This window comes from Lagopus leucura, unplaced genomic scaffold, assembly GCF_019238085.1.
Source record: "Lagopus leucura isolate 7727_CA_CO unplaced genomic scaffold, USGS_WTPT01 Super-Scaffold_100045, whole genome shotgun sequence".
In the NCBI taxonomy this organism is placed as follows: domain Eukaryota; kingdom Metazoa; phylum Chordata; class Aves; order Galliformes; family Phasianidae; genus Lagopus; species Lagopus leucura.
In genome coordinates, this window is record NW_024962292.1 from 59,236 (window position 1) to 80,211 (window position 20,976).

Consider the following 20,976-nt stretch of genomic DNA (forward strand, 5'->3'; position numbering starts at 1 on the left):
TGGCAGCCCAAGCAGAAACGGCAATACCAGCATCCAAGGCATCTCTATGGATCAGCAGGGAAAGCACAAGGAACATTTCAGCGCACGGCAAAAGGACCGATGGCAAAACCTCTATTTTACTTGGCCGTGGTTGGCTTTAGCAAACACTGTACCAAGCCTCAAGCGTCTGGCAAGCACCCAGCGACCTCCAGGCAGGGGCCCAGATCCTTCCTGCACACACAGGGAGCAGTGCTGATGTGCCCTGCTTCTTCCTGCCCTGCCCACGGCCAGAGCCAGATCCCTGCACCGCAGCGCGCCGTCCCCATCCTGCAGCATTAACCTCGCACCACTGCTGTGGAGCACTTTGGAGTATTGTTTGCACAGCAGTTCCATTTCTAAAATTACAAAAGCATTTCTCTCGGTTTGGTGGCAGCTTTTGTTCCCTCGATGCTCGCAGCAGGTAGAGCAGCACTCTGCTGGAAAGTCGGCAACAGCAGCGCAAGGCAGAGCCGCGCTGTGACAGAGCGTTCTGAGCCTGAGTCACACACTGCACACCCCCACAGTCCTGCTGAGTGCTGTGTGGGTGCTGGGCTGAGCGTGCACGTGGAGAACGCGTTCCCGTGAGGATGCAGCACCCTGGGATGTTGATTCTGCCCTGCTGCAGACAGCTGTCCTCTGCAGCACTGCGCCTGTGCATCCACCTGGAAGCACGGCTGTGCCTGGTGGCACATGGGCTGTTCCTTGCCCCAAGCACTGATCAGGGTGAGGTTTGACAAGGGAAGGTGCAGTGAGGTTGGAAGCCAGGGTGCACGCAGTGGTGCAGGACGACAGCTTGTGGGCTTTCTGCAGCTGCATGGAGAAATGCAGTGCTCTGCAAACATCAGGACAACATCCAGTGCTTCATCCCTGACTCCGGGCTGCTGTCGCATTGAGATCTTCAGGGTATGGAGCAGGAAGTGTTTGCCCAGGCTCCAAACCACTTCAACAGCCGCTAGCATGCAGAGCCAAATGTGGGCATGGAGGGCAGCTGGAGCCACCAGGGAGCAGGATGAGGTGGGGGTTCTGCTGTGTGTAGCTGCCACTCATCCCCAAGGGTTGCAGGAAGAACAGGAGCTCTGCTCTGGCTTCTTACCTGGACTGTGGAACCCCTGTTCCCAGCTTTGCCCTCTCCTTAATGAGTGCAAGGCATGGTGCTGCCCACGCCCAGGACACTGTCACAGAGCAGGAGGTGTGGGATGCATTTTCCTTTCTCTATTAAGTAAGATCTGTAACTACAAACCTCTTTCAGTTTGTGAGATCTCCCATGGCAGTGCAGCCCCCACGCAGTGTGTTTTAGCCCAGTCACAAGGAATTTGCCATTCTGAGCCCCTTTCCACAGCCCTTTCCCAGCCCATGGAGCCCAGCAGTCTCCACAGCACAGCCACAAATTGCTCCTCCATTAGGAGCAGCGGGAGCCCGGCCGCTGCGTGGGAGCAGTTCCCAAGGCAGCAATGCTCCCACCACGCAGCTCCCAGCAAGCAAAGGCAGAAAGCAGCTGGAGGAAACACACGGCGATGGGGTGGCGCTGAGGGGACACACGTGGTCTCATCGATCTCTCCACAATTAAGGGCCCTTAGGTTGGTTCCATCACTGCACGTCAGAGCAGTGCACCCCCCCAGGGTACCCGGGAGCATTCAACCTCTGCTGCCCCACACCCACACCTGTAAGCTGCATCCCAGCGCTGTTCAAAGTGCGTCATCTCCTGCTCAGCCTCCCCTCGGCCACTGGGGGTTAATGAAAAAATCCTGAATTTCACAGGCTGAGTCAGAGCGCGGTTCAGGAGCCGCAGCACAACTGAGTCAGCAGCATCTCTTTTCACTGTGATTTTACTGACATCTCTGATCACAAATATTGCTCATGCTGGACCACAGCCAGCGCAGTGGAAGCCAAATCCCTGTCTCCTACCGGTGTATCTAAGCACACATCTCTGTAAAAAAGCAAAATGCATCCCTCTGCACCCAAGAGGAAAGGGGAAGGAAACATAAAACCTTGGGTTTCAATTTTTTTCTGGGTCATTTTGTACCCACTCAGCATGCTGTGCTGCATTCGGGCAGAGACCAGACACCTTTGGAAACTGCACTCGGCCCTCTGGCTCTTTGGCACTCATTCACTCTCCGGGTGCAAATAGCTGCATTTTCTGCGTATGAACTCGAAAGCCAGCAGATGACCAACAGCCACTTCCCAAAGCATCTGCGTTTATTGCTCCATAGCCGTTTCAGAGCACGATTCTCTCCAGTGTAGGAATTTGTGCTCTGCTCACCTCCTCCTTTTTGCATCGCTCAGTGCCTTGTACAAGGCAGCATTCCCCGTGAGGTCTAGACAGGATGTCCCGACGGCTGCTGCAGCAGGGGAGCGCGCATCCTGCCCTGTGTGAGCTCAGCCTGGTGCCAGGGGGACAGCTTTCAGCCAACGGCACCGATCTCCCCGGCTGCTAAGCAGGCTGGCAACGAGCTTTCTAAGAACTCTGCACAAAATCTAACCAAAGCAGCACGCTGAGGAGCAATGGAAGATGTCTCTTCTGTCTCTACGCTGATCTTTTGCTAACAGTTGCTTAGAAATAGGTAGGAAGAGAACGCAGCAGTGCTCTGTTTATCCCCGTTATTCTGCTCTTAGCAAAAAGCTCTGCAGCCTAAGAAACACCAGCATGTTGGAAATCACCACAAAGGAAAGTTCCTTTCCTGAGAACCCCGTTCCCTGCTGCAGAAACACGAGGCCTTATCTCCGAAAGCAGCCCAAGGCCCAGGAATGCACGCTTCAAGCAGCTCCAGTGCAAGCCATCAGCTTCCTGCCAGGCACCATGGCCGACACAGGAAGGCTGCCCCTCTGAAATAAAATCCAAAGCCTGCAGATGGGAATTCTTTGGCAGAGAAGCGGATGGCAGCAGTTCGATGTGTTGCACTGACAAGTGCTTTGTGCTCCTCCCCACACCTCGGCAGCTCTCAGCCCCCAGCACAGCTGCTCCTCTGGGGGCTGCAGAGCTGCTGCGGCACCATGGGGCAGGACAAGGGCTGTTGCCTCTGTAAGCCAGCCAGAAGGTAATGTCATGAAGAATAATGAAATGTACCTGAATAAATAAGAACCTATGGAATCCACTGAGGTTGGAAAAGGCCTCTCAGAGCCCCAGGTCCAACCCCAGCCCAACCCTTCCATGCCCACCGTTCCTCACTGCGGCATCTCCATGGTTCTGGAGCTCACCCAGACGGTGCCATGCGTTTGAGGTACGAGCACCAGTGTGAACAGCCAGGCTGGTAGGAGAAGTAACCTCACTGTGCCATGAACTCTGCCCTTTGAAATTGCCAATCTCCAGCTGTAAGCATTCTGGCTCACCAACAGAAAGGAGACAGTTTGCAAGCCGTATGGGATAGCATCATCACTCTTTCTAAACTCAGCAATGAGACACAGCCTGCTGCTGCCCCAGGCTCCAACACAGGTATCACAGCCTCCCCTGTGGCGGCAGGCTTTGAAGAAAGCCCTGTACATCATCCTTTATGTGACTGCAGCACCAATCCCCCAGGCCAGTTCTCCACGGTAACTACATTCAAGAAACATCAGCTCAAGGTCCTTGCTCTTGATAACAAAGGATGGAAAGCAGTGCTGCTTTCAAAGGAAAGCACTCCCAACAGAACATCCGAAATCACCCCAGGAGCACCTTTTAATCACAGCTCCAAAGAAACGCAGGGGGATCTGCAGACCCACCCCACGATGTGTCATTGCATGAAGGTTGTGTCCTCCTCCTCCTCCTGGAAAGGTTTGGTGGCACCCAGCATTGGGGAGCCAAGATTAAATTAAATAAATGATTAGAAACAATGACAAGAATATAGGATATACACATACAGACACCCTTTTCTAGCCATGGGCGGGCCCACTGGGACTTCTTGCTCCCTATCTCCTGTCACTGCATCCATTTCCCATAGCAGCTAAGCTGCCAAGCTCTGTGCTGACACAAGGCAGCCAAGCAGGGATCCGGGCTGTGAATGTTCCACCCAGACCAGCAGCAAGAAGCACAGCAATACCTAGAAATTGCAGTAGCTGCAATGGAAATGGCTGTGCCTATACCTAGATGTGGGTATTGCCCACAGCAGGGCACTGAAGCGCTCCCTGAACACTGGAAGAGCAGAACCTCCAGGTCTGGCAGGAAACGTGGAGCAGGAAGCACCTCACAGCAAACACAGCGTCACGGAGAGCAGGCTCCGTTCCCAGGAAGCTGTGCAAAGCGGCTTTGGAGAGGAAACACAATCGGAAGGCACTGCTGGGGGACTTGGCAACGCAGACACGTGAAAAGGAAGAGGGGGAAACAACAAACTACATAGGATGGGGAAGAATAAAACAGAAGTCGGAGGAAGGGAAAGTTGCTGAAACGCAGCATTCTGTGGAAAACTCAGTTACAGAGAAAGACATCAGAGCACAGTTATAAAGCTGAGCTGCATCTTACAAGGGAATGGAAAAGCAGCAATTTTTCACGTGCAATACAGAGTTCTGCCTCAACACGGAGGTGTGGAAGCCTGCAAAGACGCAGGAAGAAGTCCTTCGTGGGGGGGAGGAATGAGAAAAAAGATCCCGAAGCAAAACAGCCCTTGGAGCAGCGCGGAGCCCCGGGGCAGCGCCGCGCCGGAGGGGAGCGGAACGCAGCTCCTGCTCCGGCCTCGGCAGCACTGCCACCATCCGGCCCCGGGGGAGAAGGCTGCACTGGGCCGGGAGCCCCCTGGGGAGCCGCACGTTGGATATTCGGAACAGTTTCTTCTCCAAAAAGCGGTCAGGTATCGCGATGCGCTGCTCGGGCAGGCGGTGGAAACACCTTGAGTTCCCTCGCGCTGGGTCCCGCAGTGATCACGATGGAGCGCATCCAGCGCTGCAGGTTGGGAAAACCCGCGTTCACCTGGCAGAAAACTTACAGAACAACCCCAAGGCTTTTAAACTCATTTAGCTGAAGGCATCTCCACGTTGGGAAGGCTGCTAGCTGGGGAACCCAAAGCTGTAAGAGTAGCTGGCAGCACACATCATCCAAAACAAGAACAGATGGTAGCCATCGTTAGAAAGGGTCAGATGCTGTTTTCCTGTTTTCCGGGCCTTTAATGGTTGTTTTCACAACAATTTACAAATATGCTGTTACGCACATTATATGTCCACTTAGTAATGAAGAACCTGTTAATTCAACTTGCTGTAGAAAAGCCCTTGCTGAGCTCTGCTGCCTGCAGTTCTGCATCAGTACACCCAGCCAAGCGAGTTCCTCGTGCTGAACCTGCCCGACCTGCCAGCCCTCCCAGCTGCACGCACCCAGAGCTCGCCCTGCTCACAGCAAGGAGAGGACCTGGAGCTGCAGAGCAGAGATGTGCTCCCAGCACAGCACCCACACAGCTCCCAGCTGAGAGGCAGGGGACGGACAGGACTGCACCACAGCTGCAACCCAACCTTTTCCAAAGGACAATGCAGATGTCACTGCAGCTCCCAGCTAGCTGACATCTAAACACCTACTGCCTGCTAAAGTTCTGCTCCAAAGCACAGGGCTGGGATAGAAAGCATGTTGCAGATCAGTGAGAAGTGCCATGACACAACACTAGATGGCAACTTGCACGCAATGCTGTACCAGCACTACCAGAGCCTTGCTCACCAGCAGTGAATTCACCCACAGCATTCTGTCCAAAGGAAAGAAATGGAGACCTGAGTCCAAAACAGTGGACAGACCAAAGCTGGAGCATCCCAGGTGTTCAGCTGTGTGGTCCTCAGCAAAGGAAATAAATCAAATGGTCCTAAAGCCTCGAGTTTTTCACCTGAACTGATTCAAACACTCATCTTAAAATAAAATCTGCTTTCCAGTGAGATACTGTTTGCCTTGTAGTTTCAGTCATTTCAAGCTGATTCAGCTTCGTGCCTTCCTTAGAACAAAAAAAAATCAGCAGGAAGTTGGGTTTCTCAAAGAAATGCAATACAGCAAATTAGAACTGCAGTCAGTCAGTCTGGACTGCAGGAGAAAGTGCTGGCAGAGCAGGTGGGAACTGTAACAAACACCTCGAGTGTTCTGCTGAAGGAAGGAACATCAGGACTTTCCCTCCAGAACAGCCCAGTAGTGCCAACCTTTGCACCTGCACACACACAAATCAGTTTTCCCCACGCTGAGCAACAACTGTTTCACAAAGATTCCCCTCACAGTGCTTTCACAGTAACGTTAACCATTATCCTGACAGCAACATCACCCATCCTTGTATCTTTATATTCAACGTGCAAAAAAAAAATACTAAGAGTTGCAGCAGTCCCCAGAGAGGAAAGAATAACAGACTGCAAACAGCATCTGATCAGCACAGTGGGAAACTGCTCCCTGGGAACTCCCTTCCCCCTTACCTTCTTCCCCTCTAAAGAGCACAGAAACATTCCACAAAGGTAACTGAACTCTCCTGGGAGAATCTGTGGCTCAATAGGCTGCATCTCCTTTGAAAACAGGTTCGTTTCCTTTATTTATTTTAAAGTCCACTGATCATCACAAAAAAAAAAAAAAAACAAAACCCATAGGAAATGCAACTAAAGAGAAAAGAGTCCAACCAAGACCTAAGAACCCAGAGCTACAAGTAGATGTGAGCCTGTTTGCACAGTGCAGGTGCACGCATGGCTGAGACGACGCACGCGCGCTGCGAGCAGGAGTGCGGCGAGACACGGGTTCCTTTATGTCAACCTCTGAACAATGACAGCATTGAGCAGGTTGGCTTCCTTCAGGGTCTGGTTCTCATCAGTCAGCTCTTTATTGGGGAAGGTGGTCATGAGGATGAAGCTGGTTGCTGCCATTGCTGGCCGGGCATCTACTATGAAGAGCCGGATGTCGCGGATCCTGTCCGAAGGGATCAAACACACAGGGGTTATTCTGTTATTGAACAGCCTGTACAAGTGAACAACAAAAGCTTACATTCACCTCTTCCAGAGTGTGCAACCCTGCACTCACTGCACTTGTTTTCCAGGTAACAATGTCAGCTGCAGCCAGACAATCCTATGATTTGAGATGCTTTTCCATAGGCAAAATAATAGCAAAATAAGCTACTTTCTAGGTTAGAAATTTCACCTCAATGCTTTTTTCACATTGCTCAACTACTGTGGTGTAAGCAACTATTTGAACCGGAAGGGTTCTGAGCCCTTCAAGATGAACTGATTAATAAATTGCTCCTCACACAGCGTAACCCAGATGGTCTCAGCTCCCAAGGGCAGTCACAGCAGTGACAGCAGATCTACCTCCTGCACCTAATCCCAAAGGATTGTCTTTGTGACCTTCTGGAACATGCTGGATCTCTTACAGAAACCAGAGGAACCAGGATGGACAAACAGGCACTCTCTGCAAGATCAGAGAAGTGAGAAAAACAGAACTCTAATGAAGCAGCAGGGTATGTAGGCAAGCTTTGTTCGTCTGAGGGAACCAAACTGTTTAACAGCACCCCTCAGTGCTGCATTCAGTAGACAGGGAATAGCTCAGCTGAAAAGTCTGAATTGAGAGAATAACTGCACCAATTCCTAAATGCTTGATAGTTTCAAAGGGCTTTTTAATAGATGTTAAAGAACTGAGGTGCAGTATCACCAGCTACTACCCACCACTGTTTGGAAAGAAACCTTGTCCTCCCAACAGGAAACATCTGCCTTAAAACTGCACAGTTTTAATCCCATTCATCTGTACAGAAGGATCCTCAAGGCTCCCCCTTTAGTAGGCTAGCCAGGATTTCACCTGCTCCATCTGAGCACAGTTTGCAGTGCCATTCAGGCCTTAGTAACCCATATTTCCTGCTGCCCTGGTACCTGTGATTGTGATTAAATTTCTGGACCAGTCGCCCACCATCAGCGAGCCGGATCTGGATGTTGGTGACAGGCTGCGACTCATCAATAGCAATGGCAGAACTGGCTTTGGCTTCATTCTCTGCCTGCTGGGCTGGGGAGCTGGTGCTCAACACCTGAGGGGCGGTGCTGAGAACAGAAGACACAAAAAGCTGTTAAAAACCAGACGACTCCCCTGACAGCAGTGTGCCAGGAGCCAGACTGCGAGCTTTCACCTGCTGGGCCCTGCTAACAAGGTTTCCAATCAAGAGATGCCAATGCAAGTTGGAAATGGGAATTTGGGAATTAGCTAGCAAGGTGGCAAGGCAGTGGGCACTCATCTGTAGCTTCACCCACACCATCACCTCACAGAGCACCCCTCCTCCGTTCTTCACATCCCCACAGGAACAGCAGTGATACAATCAGGAGACGCTGCTTCTGTGTGACACATCACAGTGGGTCCAAACTGGAGATTTGCCTCTTGCCAGTAAGAGAATGAGCCCACAGTACCCATCACTGAGCCTCATTTCCTCTCCCACAGCAACACCTCACACATCACAGGCACCGAGTACCTTCTCTCCAGGAAGATGAATCAATAAGCCCGTCCCACAAAACCTCTTAATTGACTCTTAGTCACACGCTCAGCAAAGCGGCGCTTCTGCTTCCTCACCTGCCCAGTTTCTGTCCTTCTCCAGTAAAAGCTTTGAAGACACTTTTAGGTTTCACATACTCCTCATCACGGTGATCCTCCATATCCAGGTTCACCTGCCCGCCTCGCGCCAACCTGCGCAGCTCTGCGGGGACTTCCCTGCAAAGAGAGGGTCTGAAGGAATCTGCCTGAAGAAGCAGATCAGGAAAACACTGAAAGCAGGATCTGGGGCAGCCAAAAAAACCTTTGGAATTTCATGCACTCCTGATTAACTAACAAGGCAGGTGTGCACCTCCCCACTAACAGACACAAGCTCAAGGTTACTTTTCCCTGCCCTTCACCCGGAATGAAACGATGCACTGGAAATCCTCAGCCCAAATACAAAAGTCTGTCTGTTCACTTTGAAACATCAAGATCCTATAAAAACCAAGGCAACTGCCCATGAGCCTTAAGTAAATCTTCAAGTGTGCCTTCCCAAACCTTTTGTATGGAGAATTTAGCCCTCGGGTAAAACGTGTCATAGATTCACGATCCTGGATACCACAAAAACCCGTGTTTCAGCAAATAGCTTTTCTTTCACTCCCTTCTTGCTACATAACAACACACCAAAACAACAAGTTTTGTTGCCACGTACCCTCGGCGGATATCATCAAGGAACTGGGCATTGGATGGATCCTGGTAGCTTCTCAGTTCGCCACTGTCCAGACTGAATCCACTCTTCCAGAGCTTCAGTACAACGTGCACCTGCAGCAGAGCCCAGACAACCATCAGTCTCACTGGAACACCTCAGTAAAGGCAACCAGAAGCAAAATGAAAAGCTGCTGACTGGCAGAGGAGTTTCAAGCAGCAGAAAACATCCCAGCTATGTGCCACTGGGTTGATACAGTCAGTGGTGAGAAAAAAAAAAGCACTGGCTATGTAATGATCATTCATCAGCTCCTAGATGACAACACAGACCCTTTTCTGATAAAAGCTGTTGAAAAGCCAAGTGTTTGACAGGGGCCTAAACCAAGCTCCCATCAAGGCCTCGATAGATATTTGCTCACAAAGCAGAAGGGGTCCTTGCACTGATGCTGTTGGTTCTGCATCTCTTCAACAGTTAAAGCCTTATCACCCGGTGCTCTTTGCACTCTGTTTTTTACCATCAGTATATTCACACTACAGAGGCTGAGAAAAGATCCCCGTGCTTCTAAAGAACACTCAGGTAATTAACAAGCATTGGAAAAACTACTGCATAAGACCCAAGCACGTGCATTTCTTTTTTCCTCCTACCAGAAATCCCACAGGAAGCAGAATTTATCATATTTCCATCCTCCTGAATTTATATCGAGCTTTGCAATTCTCTGACTCACAAGCTTTCACTTGTAGCAGTGCAATCCCCCAGGTGACCACTGCAAAACAACAGAAAGGCACTCACATCCTGAACAGAGTTCTGTCTCCTCTCTCCTGCCACGTAGGCAGACTCTTCCTCTGGAGTAGCTCCAAGGCGATATCCTCCCCCTGCAAAAGGCTGCAGAAGAGGCAGGCAAAGAGGTTACAGGATGACATGTAGCCAGGACACCATGATTCCCTTTCCCCAACATCCTTCTGAGGGAAAGCAGAGGACTTCAAAGTATCAGCAACATTTGCTGGCCCTCAGGCTCAGCGACCAGCTTGGACTAGTTAATAAATACGGCACAAAGCAGCTTTTCTTACCACCACGACATGGAAATAAGAGCTGCAATAACACAGTAGTCCAGACTCAGATGTTCCTTTAAGATAGTTTTAGTACTCCACAGGACCAACCAGCTGTCACAGTGGGAGCCACATACAGATAACTCCAACAGAGAAAGAGAGAAAAGAAGGAAGAACTCATCACTCCTCACTTTAGGCTTGCTACTCTCGCCGCTGCTTTTGGCTGTCCGATCAACTGCCACTGCACCGTGCTCCTTCGCTCCCTTGAACAGATCCTCCACCAGCTCATTGGGACTCTTCTTCCTTGGAGGACCAACAATCTGTTGTCCACTTCTCTCTGAGCCACCGGCATAAAACCTAGAATGAAAACACAGCCCGTCTGTGCAGGAGCAGAGCACAGTTCCTACAGGACACATGTGACAGGATCCAGCACATTTACACCAGGATTCAGCAACAAGCTGCTACTTACTAAGGAAATAACTGGCACTTGGAGGGAAGGCAAACATTTATTCTGCACTGAAAGATCACCACTCGCAACAGGACTAAGTGGGAAGCAATGAGTGCACTGTCAGTGAAGTGCAAATAAGCACTTGTGGAAGACTGGGGTTATTAGCTTCCAGCTGGCTTGTAACGCATCCAGAGCAAGCTCACAGCTGACTGCAGAGGACCAGGTGGCCTACCTGCACTGAGCACCCTTAAATCACATCAGTTCCACTCAATTTACCTTGCTTGTGAACCTAAAGAGTATTTAACTGCTTACAGTTGACCCAAGATCCTTCAGTACAGGAACTGCACGTCTACTTAAATCTGCTTTACAAACATATGTATTCCTGTACACGGGCAGCAAGCTGCCACAGAACAGCAGGGATAAAACACACAGGTTTCAAGGCTGAGAACTCACCGCTGTCCCTCTTCTTCCTCATCATCATCCTCCTGTGCATGAACAAGGTCTCTAAACGACGTTACTCGGTGGTCACTGCAAAAGTTGATCACAGTACATCAGCCTCATGATACACTTCAACCACATGAGCAGAAGTTCCTAAGCACAGCATGTTAGGTTGACTCTGTTCTACTTTTAGGCTCTGACTCATTGCTCTACAAAATCACAGGTCAGCAGTGGTGTAACTGAGCAGTGAATAATGTTCTTGAACCTCTGTGCTGATCGCATCAACACAAAACAACCGACTGCAGGCCCAGCAGCAGAATTAACTCTTCAGCCATCTTCCTGCTCACATACTGAATTTCATTGCCATTCCCAAATACAGTTTCTCTTCCAGACCCCAGTAAAGTCAAGCCTCCAAGACCACTCTTGTTTGCCTGTGATTCAAACTGAAATCCAATCCTTTCACAATATGAAATTTATTTCAGAGCCTGAAATGAGAGCACTCTGCCTTCGCAGTACAGTAACTCCTCTTTAAGACTGGATAACATTTACTGCACAGGGACTTGGTATGGCCCAATTAACTTTCCTTGTAAAATACTTAACAGACAAGGTGCAACAGAAAATCAGAAAATGCTTATCCTATATAGGTACAGCCTGCTTGAACAAAAGTGTCACTGACCATGTGATTGCCTCTAACCTCAGAACACAAATCTAGTTTTTTCCTGAGCAATGAAGCAAGTCATTCAACTGATCTTTGGATCAGTTGTGCAATAAGGCCATGCTCGTGATATGGAAGTGTTGTTGTTGATTTCAATGCTTCTAGAGAGCCGTATGAGGTGAAGCAGTTCTAACATCATGACTATTATTCTGAATACAAGCAAATGCTGATGCTTTAAATACAGCACAGGGTTGGTTTTTTTAATGTAATTTGTTTTCACCGTGAGCCTTAAAGCCCTTGCTAAACAAACCAGGCCAAACTGAAGCTCTCTCCTCACCTGGCTGCAGTGCCTCTGGATACAGAGCTGGGTGTTGGCTGGGGGAGGGTCAGGATGTCCTCATCACCCCCATCCTCATAGAAACTGGCAAGGGCGATCTGAAATGGAAAATCCAGGAGTGTTTCAGGATGAGATCAAAGATTCCACAGCAGCAGATCAAACACACACACACACACACACACACACACACTAATAACATAACTGAAGGTTCTGTCACGCTGGAATTCTGACACACCGACTGCAGCCATTTTACGGGCTTTCCCCCTTTGGATGTCCCAGCAAAGACAGGTCACTACCAGCCGTGCTGCCCGGGTTTGCTATGTGAGGTCATCACGACTGCACGCGTTCCTCCCCGACCCGAGGCTCCCATTTCTGAAGGGTTACGCTGCAGGAACAGCCCCCAAAGCACCGGGGCTCAACAAAACCCTCGCCCTCTATTAATGAAGTTGACTTAACGAGATAGGCGGATCCAAATCGAGCTCCGGACCCGCGAAAACGGCAGACCCGGCCCTGACGAGACGCTGAGGGCCGAGGGGGCGGCGGGCCGAGGGCCGAGACCGCAGGAGGCCGGGCCGGGCCGAGCCGAGCCGAGCCGAGCCGAGACGAGCCCTGCACCGCCCCGCACCGCCCGGCCCCACCCCGGCCCCTCCCACAGCCGGCTCGGAACGGCGCTACCTGGAGATCCCAACCGGCGGACTCGAGAAAGAACCGCGCTCGCTCCTCCTCAGCTCCCGTCACGGCAACGAATTCCCTCAGCGCCTCCTCCCGGTCCGCCATCTTGCCGCGGTGCAGCGCGCAAATCGCTCCGGGTCCCACAGCCCCGCCCCGCCGCGGTGCGCACCGGAAATCGCTCCGGGTGGGAAACGCGGCCCCTCCCGCTCCGCTCCTCCCAAGAGCGCCCCCCTGCGGCCCGGCGGGATGCGGCCATGCGTTGCGCCGCGCCTCCCGGAGGGCCAACCCTGCCCCGACGTAGGAAAGCAGCGCGAGGATGAGGTCGGCAAAACGTATTGATTTTGGCACGAGTTTGTGTGGAGTCGATGATTTTATCTTTAAAATTCGTGCAGCGAAGCAGCGGGAAGCACGAGGGCGCAGGCCGGGCCCATCCCGAGCGCTGCGGGCGGAGCTGCGGGGCTCGGAGGCGATCGCGGAGACGCTGCTGTCCAGGGCAGCATCAGGGCAGGAAGTGCTTGAAGAGGAAGAAGAGGACGAGGGCGAGGAGCGCCTTGCCCAGCAGCAGGCCGAGCCATAAACCGGGGCTGGACAGGAGAATGGCACCTGTGTGGGTACAGACACGAGTGTGTGGCTTGGGGCACGCAGCCCGCAGAACAACGAGCTCCGCCCAGCTCGTCCTGCAGCTCTCGTGCACCGCTGTCTTCAATAGAACTACCTTCGGGTCCCCACTGGGCTGCGACAGCCACCTGCATGGTGCCCGTGCTGGAGACGGGCTCCTGGTCCTCGTGCACCACCCGGCAGGTGAAGCTGGAGCCGCGCTTCTCCTCCACCGCCTGCACCGTCACCGTGCTGTTCAGCTCAAACAAGCCCTGGGGGGTCTCTGCTGGCTGCGTGGTGCTCCCCGCGTTCAGCCCCATCCCGTTCTCCAGCCAGGTGACGTTCACAGCTCCCGGGTAGAAGCCCTGCACGCGGCAGCTGAAGGTCACCGTCTTGTTCACCTCCACGGCGCCCGGCGGTGCAGCGACCACAGACACGCTGGGGGGAACTGGGAAGAGAAGCAGCGCCTGGAGCCGGTGTCCCTGAGCCCACGGCTCAGCCCTGCCCCAGCCCCGGGGCTGTGAGCCTCACCTCGCAGTGCCTGGCCCAGCGCGTACGTCCTCCTCAGTGGGGCTGCCAACGTGCTGTGCTGCACCTGGCAGGTGAGCTGTGAGCGCACGTCGTCCTTGGTCAACGTCACCTGTACGGTGCTGAACATGTTGTAGGAGGAATGTGACTGCTCTGAGGTGATGTGGGGCAGCACAGCCTGAACTGGAACGTTGTTCTTGAGCCATTGCACCTGGATGTCACGGGGGAAGAACCCTCTGGCACTGCAGGTGAAGGACACCGATTGCCCTGGCTCCGCTCGGCGACTCGGCCCTGACACGGTCAGCTTGGAGGGTCTGGCTGTGGGAGAAGCGTTGGCCCATCAGGGAGCGTCCTGCCCATCCCAGCCCCAGAGGAGAGCCCACCAGGACAGGCTGGGAATCCACTCACCGTGCACCAACACCTCCGTGCCCCCACCACTCTTAAACAGCTCATCTCCAAAGATGACTTTTCTAAACTTCACACAGTAATAGGTGCCAGCATCCTCAAGACGAACATCCCTGATGTGGATGGTGAAGTCTGTGCCGGATCCATTGATTGCTCTCATCACACGTGGGGAGGAGCCTTTGTGATCATAAATGGTCTGATTGCTGCTGCCCCAGCCCTTCAGCCACTTCACGGGGCCAATAGGATGAAATGCAGACACTGTGCAGTTCAGGGTCAGTATCTCCCCTTTGATCACCACCACCGGGCCCTGGGGCTGCTGCAGCTTGAAGTCCGGATCCTTCTGGGCACCCACACCTGGGGACAGTGACAGGAAAGTATGGGGCTGGCAAGAGGCTCTGGAGCCAGGGTGCAGCACAGGGCCGTGCTAGACCCCAGAGCAGGAGGCAGAGAGATGTCCCCATCCCTCACCACCCATGGCAGCTGGCACTGTGACACTGTGGGACAAAGACTACAGGTAGTTGGATGTGGTCACATAAAGAAAAGTGCTTGGCTGGGGATAAAAGCAAGCTGAAATGTGGGAGAGAATAACCCCAAATATCTTTGGGCTCGAAGAAGGGTTGCCCTGCCAGCAGCAATGGGGAGTGCGTTCTGGGAAAGGCTGCAGCTGTGCAGGACCACACACTCACCTGGGACATTCTGAAGCAGGAGCAGCACCAGGCAGGTTAGAGGCATCGCCTGCAGTGCCCGAGTCGTGCTGATTGCCATGTTCTACTACCTGCTGCTGTGGCTCAATGTGGCTCTGAGTGGTGTGGCCCCAGGCTCTCTTCCTGCTGAAACGGGAAGGAAGGGGTTTGGGTTTTTCCACTGACCAAGCTCCTCTCTGCAGCCCTGTGCAATCCCAGAGGGTGCCGATGTTGTTTGTGGCACCTTGTTTTGATGAGTGTTCCTTGTCATCAATGCTGGTCCCACTCCACCCTTGAATGAGTGACACTGCCACAGCCACCAACATGGGGCAGCCAGAGAGACTGGCTCCAAACCGATGTGCACCTCAAGCAAGGCAGGCTGCTGTGCCACTTGTGCAGGGCTTCCACATAGCCCCCCTACTGCTGAGGCTGTCTTGCTGAGATCAAGGTCAGAGCTGCTCTCCTGCCCTGCGCCCATCACAGCCCCTCCAGCCCTAAGCTCTGTGCAGGGGTTGGGGCGAGCTCAGGGTGCACCAGTCCAGGATGCACTTTGAGGTTTAAGCCCCGCTGAGCTCCCTGCTGGCTCAGTGTCCTACCGGCTGCCCCGTGCAGGCACCAAAAGTGTTAACAGCATGCGCCCGCTCGCCTCCATTTCCTGTGCAGCTTCTCATTTTCCTTCTGGAGTCAGAGCCCAAACTTTTGGCAGCGCCGATGGCTGAGCTCCGTGCTGTGCTGCTGCTTCGGCTCTTGGTTGGGCAGCTCAGCCTCTTCCTGGCGTGGCTGTGGGGTGAGTACGGGGCAGTGCAGCAGCAGAAGCTGTGGTCAGCTCTCTCTGTACCTGTTCCTGCTGGCTGGCACAGCCACTGAGTGCTGCTGGCTGGGAGGGGTTGACGCGGCCGCAACTGGGAATCTGCTGTCTGCATGCCTGCAAAAACAAACCTTGGATGGGGGCTTTTCTCTTCTGACGTTCTGGGCTTGTGTGGGGTTATTTGGGGTGAGGGACTGCAGGGTGTGCGGACAACCCACCTCCCTCCCCAGAGCTCCTTGGCCATTTCCCCCAGCATTGGGACGTGGCTCTTGGCCTCAGGTGTGTGCCCAGAGTGAGGGAGGTGCGGGGTCTGGTGCACTGCACTTTGTTGCCCTGAGGAAGCCACATCCAAAGGCTTTGGGCAGGAGGGGCTGAGGGCAGGAGTTGGGATCCTGTTGAAGACATTTAGCAGCCATGCTGGAGGGAGAGGAGGGCTTTTTCCTGCCTGGCTTCCCCCCCCTCCCCTCCCCCCCCAACACCTGGCAGCTCTAGTGCCAGGTATAAGGAACACAACAGGAGTCAAAATCTCTCCCCATGCCCATTTTGAAGCTGGCTTCCACCACTCCTATTGAGTGCCATTTTCTTACCCAGCTCTATTTCTCAACTGAGGCGCTGAACAAGCAGTGGCTGCTCTGCCTGTGCTGGGCAGGAGGAACAAAGCAAGCTGTCCTCTCCTTGCTGAGCTCTGACCCTGCTGCGCTGTTGTTGTCCCCACATGCAGGTGCCCAGGCAGGATGGGGCTTCAAGCTGCACCAGCCCGAGAACAAGGTGTGGGTGGCCATGGGGCAGACGCTGACCCTGACCTGCACAGTGACTGGATTGGGTCCCCCCGGCCCTGTGAAGTGGCTGAAGGGCTGGGGCAGCAGCAATCAGACTGTGTATGATCAGAAAGGCTCCTCACACCGCGTGACGAGGGCAGTGAATGAGTCCAACACAGATTTCACCATCCACATTGAGGACATCCACCCCGAGGACGCCGGCACTTATTACTGTGTGAAGTTTCACAAACAGATCTTGGGTGATGAGTTGTTCGATCACGGTCGGGGCACGAAGGTGTCCGTGTATGGTGAGTGGGCTTCCATCCCCGCGTGACCCCATCGTGGCTGTCCTGGCTCAGCCCCAGCCCTGCCCACAGCCCGGCCCACGCTGCACTGTGCCCACCACCTTCTCCCTGCTTTACTTTGTGTCCCCACAGAGACCTCTCCGTTCCCCAGCATGGCGGTTGCAGCTGCTGTGCTCTGCTTCATCCTCCTCATCTTCGTCCTCGCCTTCTGCTTGTACCGCAGGAAGCAGAGGGAAGGGGAGCAGAGCCAGCACGTGGCTGAGGTGACCACAGGCAGCTGCTTGCCCTTCCCTCTCCCATGCTGTGCAGGGAACCCTGGCACCCCCAGGTTGGTATTCCTGCCTTTTCCCTCTGCACCGTGAGGTGAGCAGGCTGCCTCACTTAGCTGCAATTTAGGGAAAGCACCATATTGTTTTGCTGGGCCTGGGTGGTGTTTGCTGTGGGTGTGGTGAGGAGCTCAGCTGCCTTGTCCTTGCTCTAACAACTGTTCTTTCCTCCAGCAGTGAAGTTGAGGATGCAGAGAACCCAAAGCTGCCCCACCAGGTACGAGCAGGGGGTGGATATGGGGCAGAGTGATGCCCTGATGCAGGACCTTTGCCCAAAAGCTCCAGTAATGCAGCTGGTGGTGGGTGGTGGGTGAGCATCCAGCTGTCCATGCACTCCGTGTGGAAGCTGCCATGCAGGGGTGATTATAGCAAGATTTTCTACATTCTTACAGCAAAGCAGTGAGGTGGACAAGGACATCCATTATGCTGACCTGCAGCCGCTGCCTGCAGCACGGTGGCCCAGCGGGAGCCCTGGTGCTGAACGCTCTGAGTATGCCAGCATCAGGGGAGCTGCTAAGTGAGCTGGCCCTGCCACAGCAATGAGGCAGGAAGCAGAGACTTTGTGCGGGCACCAGAAAGAAGAAGTGGAGCTGCTTGGAGCCGGCCAAGCTTGGCACGAGGATCTCAAATCTCTCCTTCCTGTCTTGGTGGCCATGCCAGGCAGGGGCAGGCTCAGCTCAGGCTCAGCAGAGCCTCTCCAGGAATCAGCAGCCCCATGGAGTGCAGGATCAGGGCAGTGAGCTGAGCACCTTTGCCTTGTGCAAGCTGTGCAGTGCTGTTGGCTCCAGGATGACCTCATGAATGTCTCCACCAGCACAGGCCACCAGAGCTCAACAGATCCACGATTCGTATCATCCCATCACCACACCAAGCTCATCCCCATTAAAGCCAGCAAACAGCCATGCCACCTGGTCCTGCTGTGTTCAGAGCCAGAATGATGCTGCAGTGGCAGCAGGGGCCTGGAGATGTGTGGCCACCACAACTTCATGCCCAGTGTGCTGCTGCCAACTCCGTGCTGAGCCCCCCAACAGCTCCCACCAAGCAGGGCTGGGATTAAATAAAGCAGAACCCCAGCTCTGCTCTGACCCGCCTGGATGGTTGGTGAGAGGCAGGCTGGGCTCCCTGGTCCTGCAGCTCTGGTGCCTGCCATGTTCATCTCCAGCCCACTCCTTCCTTCCCTCAGTCCTCTGTAACCCACATCCTGTGGCCACACGCCGGGAGGAGGACGGAGCGAGGTGGAGGCAGGGAGCTGTGTCATAGGCTCTTTTCCTGCAGAGAAATCATTGCAGCTGCCTCTGACCTTGAAAGCTGTATGCACTTATCAGCTTTCAACTATTTTATCTGCTTTTCTGTGAAATAAAAAAAGGGAAGTGAAAGAGGACAGCGTAAGATATCTGCATGTGTGCACGCAGGGGAACTGTATGGGGACACAGAGATTGTATCGAGGGGCAAATTGTCGCAAGGGGAGGGAAGGCACTTGTGAAATTCATTTGCATGGCTGAAGCAGCATCCCCTGCATCAGGGGACAGGTCGTGGGGATGGTTTCGGGGTTATTCTCCCTGGGGAGCAGCTCAGAGGCATGCAGCAGCCCTGTGCACGGTGCTGGGTGTTTGTAAGGAGCCCAGTGCTTGTCCTCCTCTACACAATGCTGGAGGGCACACAGGGGCTGTGGCACCGGGAGCTGGGATGGAGCTCTGGAGCTGGGAGCAATGCAGCTGAGCAGAGCTGATGGCGAAGCAGGGGCTGCCGCAACCGGGGCAAAGGGTGCCCAGCCCCATGCCTGGGGGGAATGAAACCAGGGAGAGTCCTCGCAGACAAGGGGAAACGAGATTCGAGGGCATTCAGCGCTTTTGAAGCTCTGGGCTGGGCCAGGAGGGGGGAAATCCAGTTTGATGCAAGCATATGCAAAGCAGCAAGGGGCAAGTGCACGGTGGAGCGCTGTGCACCTAGGAAAGGCCCAGGTCTGCAGCTTACGGCCCAGGAGAGGGATTTGGTGGTTATTAAAGGAAAATCCTTTAAGCCATCAGCCCGGGGTGTGCCAGCAGTGAAAGCACAAACAAGCGTCCCAGCGTGGACACAAGGTAGGAGCGCACCGGGCAGCGCCATGGGGATCAATGGGGGTCCATGCACTGAGAACGGGGGTGGTGGTGGGATCCAAGCTGTGCCCTCAAGGATGAGCTTTGCACCGCTGGCCCCGAGAGCTGGGAAACGGTTCTGAGGCTGCAGGGGCTGTGCCAGGAGCTGGCGTGGGAGGAGTGGCTGTGGGGAAAGCAGCGGGGAGCACGAGGCTCCAGCAGAATGCGCGTGGTGACAGTGAGAGATTAGTCCAGGGGGAGAGAGTGATGGACGAGGCAGGTCCAGCAGTGAGGAGAGGGGGAGGAATGGTTGAAAAGCAGTGAGGAAGAGTGTGGTCTCGGCTAGCAAACGAGGATGGATGGACAGGAGCATGGCTGAGTCACTCCTGCTTTGGCTCCATGGTGTCCACACCGGGTGCCAGGGCAAGGAGAGGCTTTGCTCATCCCTGGGGGGCAGGGGGCTGGCAGTGCTTGCAAGGAAGAAGGACAAAGCTGAGCCTGTGCTGGAGCCAGGGCTGAGCAGGGGGGAAGGGAAGAGGACAGGGATAAATGTGTGAAAAGCAGAGTCCAGCGCTGGCTGTGCCTCCTGCAGGGATGGGCTGTGCCTTGGGGCTGCCTCTGTCCAAGATGCTCCTGCTCTGACCCCATCCCTGTCCTCGCCACCAAGAGACTGCGGTGGCCACAAAACCCACAGGAAAATGGCCATGGGACAAAGAACATCCAAAGCCACAGGGACCCCACGATGCCATTGGGTGCTGATGGTGCCCCGCTATGCTGTGGGGACCGGGTGATGCCATGGGGATGCAGTAATGCTGTGGGGATCCTGCAATGCCATTTGGGTCCCCGATGCCTTGGGGACCAGGTGATGCCATGGGGATGCCATGCCAGGACACCAATGGGGAGCAGCCCTGGGAGCTCATGTGATGCCAGTGTCTGTCCCCAGGCTCCGTGCTGTGCCAGGCTCTGTGCTCCCATCTCAGGGGACAGAGAAACTCAAAACCCAGCAGCCCTCAATTTATCAGGGCAGCATTTTAATCGGAAAGCAAAGAATGAAGCAGAAGTAAGGCAGTGACACGTTTTGTGCCGTTCTTGATTTATTTTGTGTCTTCCTTGTTGAACCTTATTCCTATGTTTCGTGCTTATTGTGGATTTTTATTAAAGGGGATAAACAGGGCTGGGATTTGGGGTTGTCATAGGAACTGCTTCAGTGCTACAGCCTCATTGCCAGCTTTGTCCTTCCCCCCAATTTCCTGATGTGGAGAGGCCTCGGCTCTCTCCAGGTTTTCTTCCAGCCCTGTAGGCTCAGCATGGACGCAGTGCATCATGAAGCACCGTCATTCCACAGGAATGGGGCTGTACTGCGGCACGGTGGGACCTTCTGTATCCCTGACTATGAAGGCAGGGGGCCCTGCTGGGTGCTTGGGGTCCTCAGGTCTGTGCCATGCCTGGGGACATCCATGGGAGCCCCAAGCTGAGCTGTGAGCTGAGGAGCAAAGCAGCTCTCTGGAGGATGCTGCTGGTGCCTGAGAGGAGCTGTGCTGGGAACCACCCTGCCCTGCCTGGTGCCATTTCTGTGACATCGCTGGAGTTGTGGGGCAGATTGGAGATCTGCTCTTCTGACCATTCCCCATCCTCCCTGCCACAGGCCTTAGGGGACAGAGAGTGAAAACGAAAGCTGTCAAACACATTTAGAAGGAAATCCTTTACACCCAGTGCTCATTTAGCCTCGGCGGTGCTCCGCTGGGGGGATGTCATTGAGGCCACGGTGCTGGCAAGGATTACAGAAGGATTTCCAGGGCTGTGGGACGAACAGGAACA

General features: G+C 54.0%; 3 protein-coding genes across 6 annotated transcripts; 1 reads left to right on the forward strand and 2 right to left on the reverse strand.

Annotated features, from left to right (window-relative positions):
• Positions 1-6,394: 6,394 nt before the first annotated feature.
• NSFL1C (NSFL1 cofactor) lies at positions 6,395-12,811 on the reverse strand. The gene is made up of 9 exons (XM_042884815.1): positions 12,677-12,811; positions 12,002-12,099; positions 11,025-11,099; positions 10,315-10,480; positions 9,867-9,959; positions 9,084-9,193; positions 8,471-8,608; positions 7,786-7,950; positions 6,395-6,835 (listed from the first exon to the last, which is right to left on the reverse strand). The coding sequence occupies exons 1-9, from the start codon at positions 12,776-12,778 to the stop codon at positions 6,673-6,675; spliced, it is 1,110 nt and encodes a 369-aa protein (XP_042740749.1). The 5' UTR covers positions 12,779-12,811; the 3' UTR covers positions 6,395-6,672.
• Positions 12,812-13,034: 223 nt separating this feature from the next.
• Positions 13,035-15,014, reverse strand: LOC122187373 (tyrosine-protein phosphatase non-receptor type substrate 1-like). 3 transcript variants are annotated; one of them, XM_042884820.1, is made up of 5 exons: positions 14,890-15,014; positions 14,207-14,557; positions 14,008-14,116; positions 13,802-13,920; positions 13,035-13,718 (listed from the first exon to the last, which is right to left on the reverse strand). In XM_042884820.1, the coding sequence occupies exons 1-5, from the start codon at positions 14,966-14,968 to the stop codon at positions 13,051-13,053; spliced, it is 1,326 nt and encodes a 441-aa protein (XP_042740754.1). In that variant the 5' UTR covers positions 14,969-15,014; the 3' UTR covers positions 13,035-13,050. The 3 variants fall into 3 exon arrangements, with proteins under 3 accessions (XP_042740754.1, XP_042740753.1, XP_042740756.1); XM_042884822.1 differs by having other exon boundaries at positions 13,082-13,276; positions 13,389-13,718; positions 13,802-14,116; XM_042884819.1 differs by having other exon boundaries at positions 13,802-14,116.
• On the forward strand, positions 14,477-18,464 carry LOC122187374 (tyrosine-protein phosphatase non-receptor type substrate 1-like). 2 transcript variants are annotated; one of them, XM_042884823.1, is made up of 5 exons: positions 14,477-15,673; positions 16,416-16,760; positions 16,890-17,085; positions 17,258-17,300; positions 17,476-18,464. In XM_042884823.1, the coding sequence occupies exons 1-5, from the start codon at positions 15,598-15,600 to the stop codon at positions 17,602-17,604; spliced, it is 789 nt and encodes a 262-aa protein (XP_042740757.1). In that variant the 5' UTR covers positions 14,477-15,597; the 3' UTR covers positions 17,605-18,464. The 2 variants fall into 2 exon arrangements, with proteins under 2 accessions (XP_042740757.1, XP_042740758.1); XM_042884824.1 differs by having other exon boundaries at positions 17,261-17,300.
• The last annotated feature ends 2,512 nt before the right edge of the window (positions 18,465-20,976 follow it).

Bases quoted from the DNA above. Each gene is read 5' to 3' on its own strand.
- LOC122187374 (XM_042884823.1), top strand. From the start codon at position 15,598: ATGGCTGAGCTCCGTGCTGTGCTGCTGCTTCGGCTCTTGGTTGGGCAG. The intron at 15,674-16,415 runs GTGAGTACGGGG...CCCCACATGCAG, and splicing joins CTTCCTGGCGTGGCTGTGGG to GTGCCCAGGCAGGATGGGGC. The intron at 17,301-17,475 runs GTACGAGCAGGG...ACATTCTTACAG, and splicing joins ACCCAAAGCTGCCCCACCAG to CAAAGCAGTGAGGTGGACAA.
- NSFL1C (XM_042884815.1), bottom strand. From the start codon at position 12,778: ATGGCGGACCGGGAGGAGGCGCTGAGGGAATTCGTTGCCGTGACGGGA. The intron at 11,100-12,001 runs GTGAGGAGAGAG...CAACTTTTGCAG, and splicing joins TCCAGAGGCACTGCAGCCAG to TGACCACCGAGTAACGTCGT. The intron at 6,836-7,785 runs GTACCAGGGCAG...CCCTTCGGACAG, and splicing joins AAATTTAATCACAATCACAG to GATCCGCGACATCCGGCTCT.
- LOC122187373 (XM_042884819.1), bottom strand. From the start codon at position 14,968: ATGGCAATCAGCACGACTCGGGCACTGCAGGCGATGCCTCTAACCTGC. The intron at 14,117-14,206 runs GTGAGTGGATTC...CTTCTCCCACAG, and splicing joins CACGGAGGTGTTGGTGCACG to CCAGACCCTCCAAGCTGACC. The intron at 13,719-13,801 runs GTGAGGCTCACA...TTCTCTTCCCAG, and splicing joins GCTGGGCCAGGCACTGCGAG to TTCCCCCCAGCGTGTCTGTG.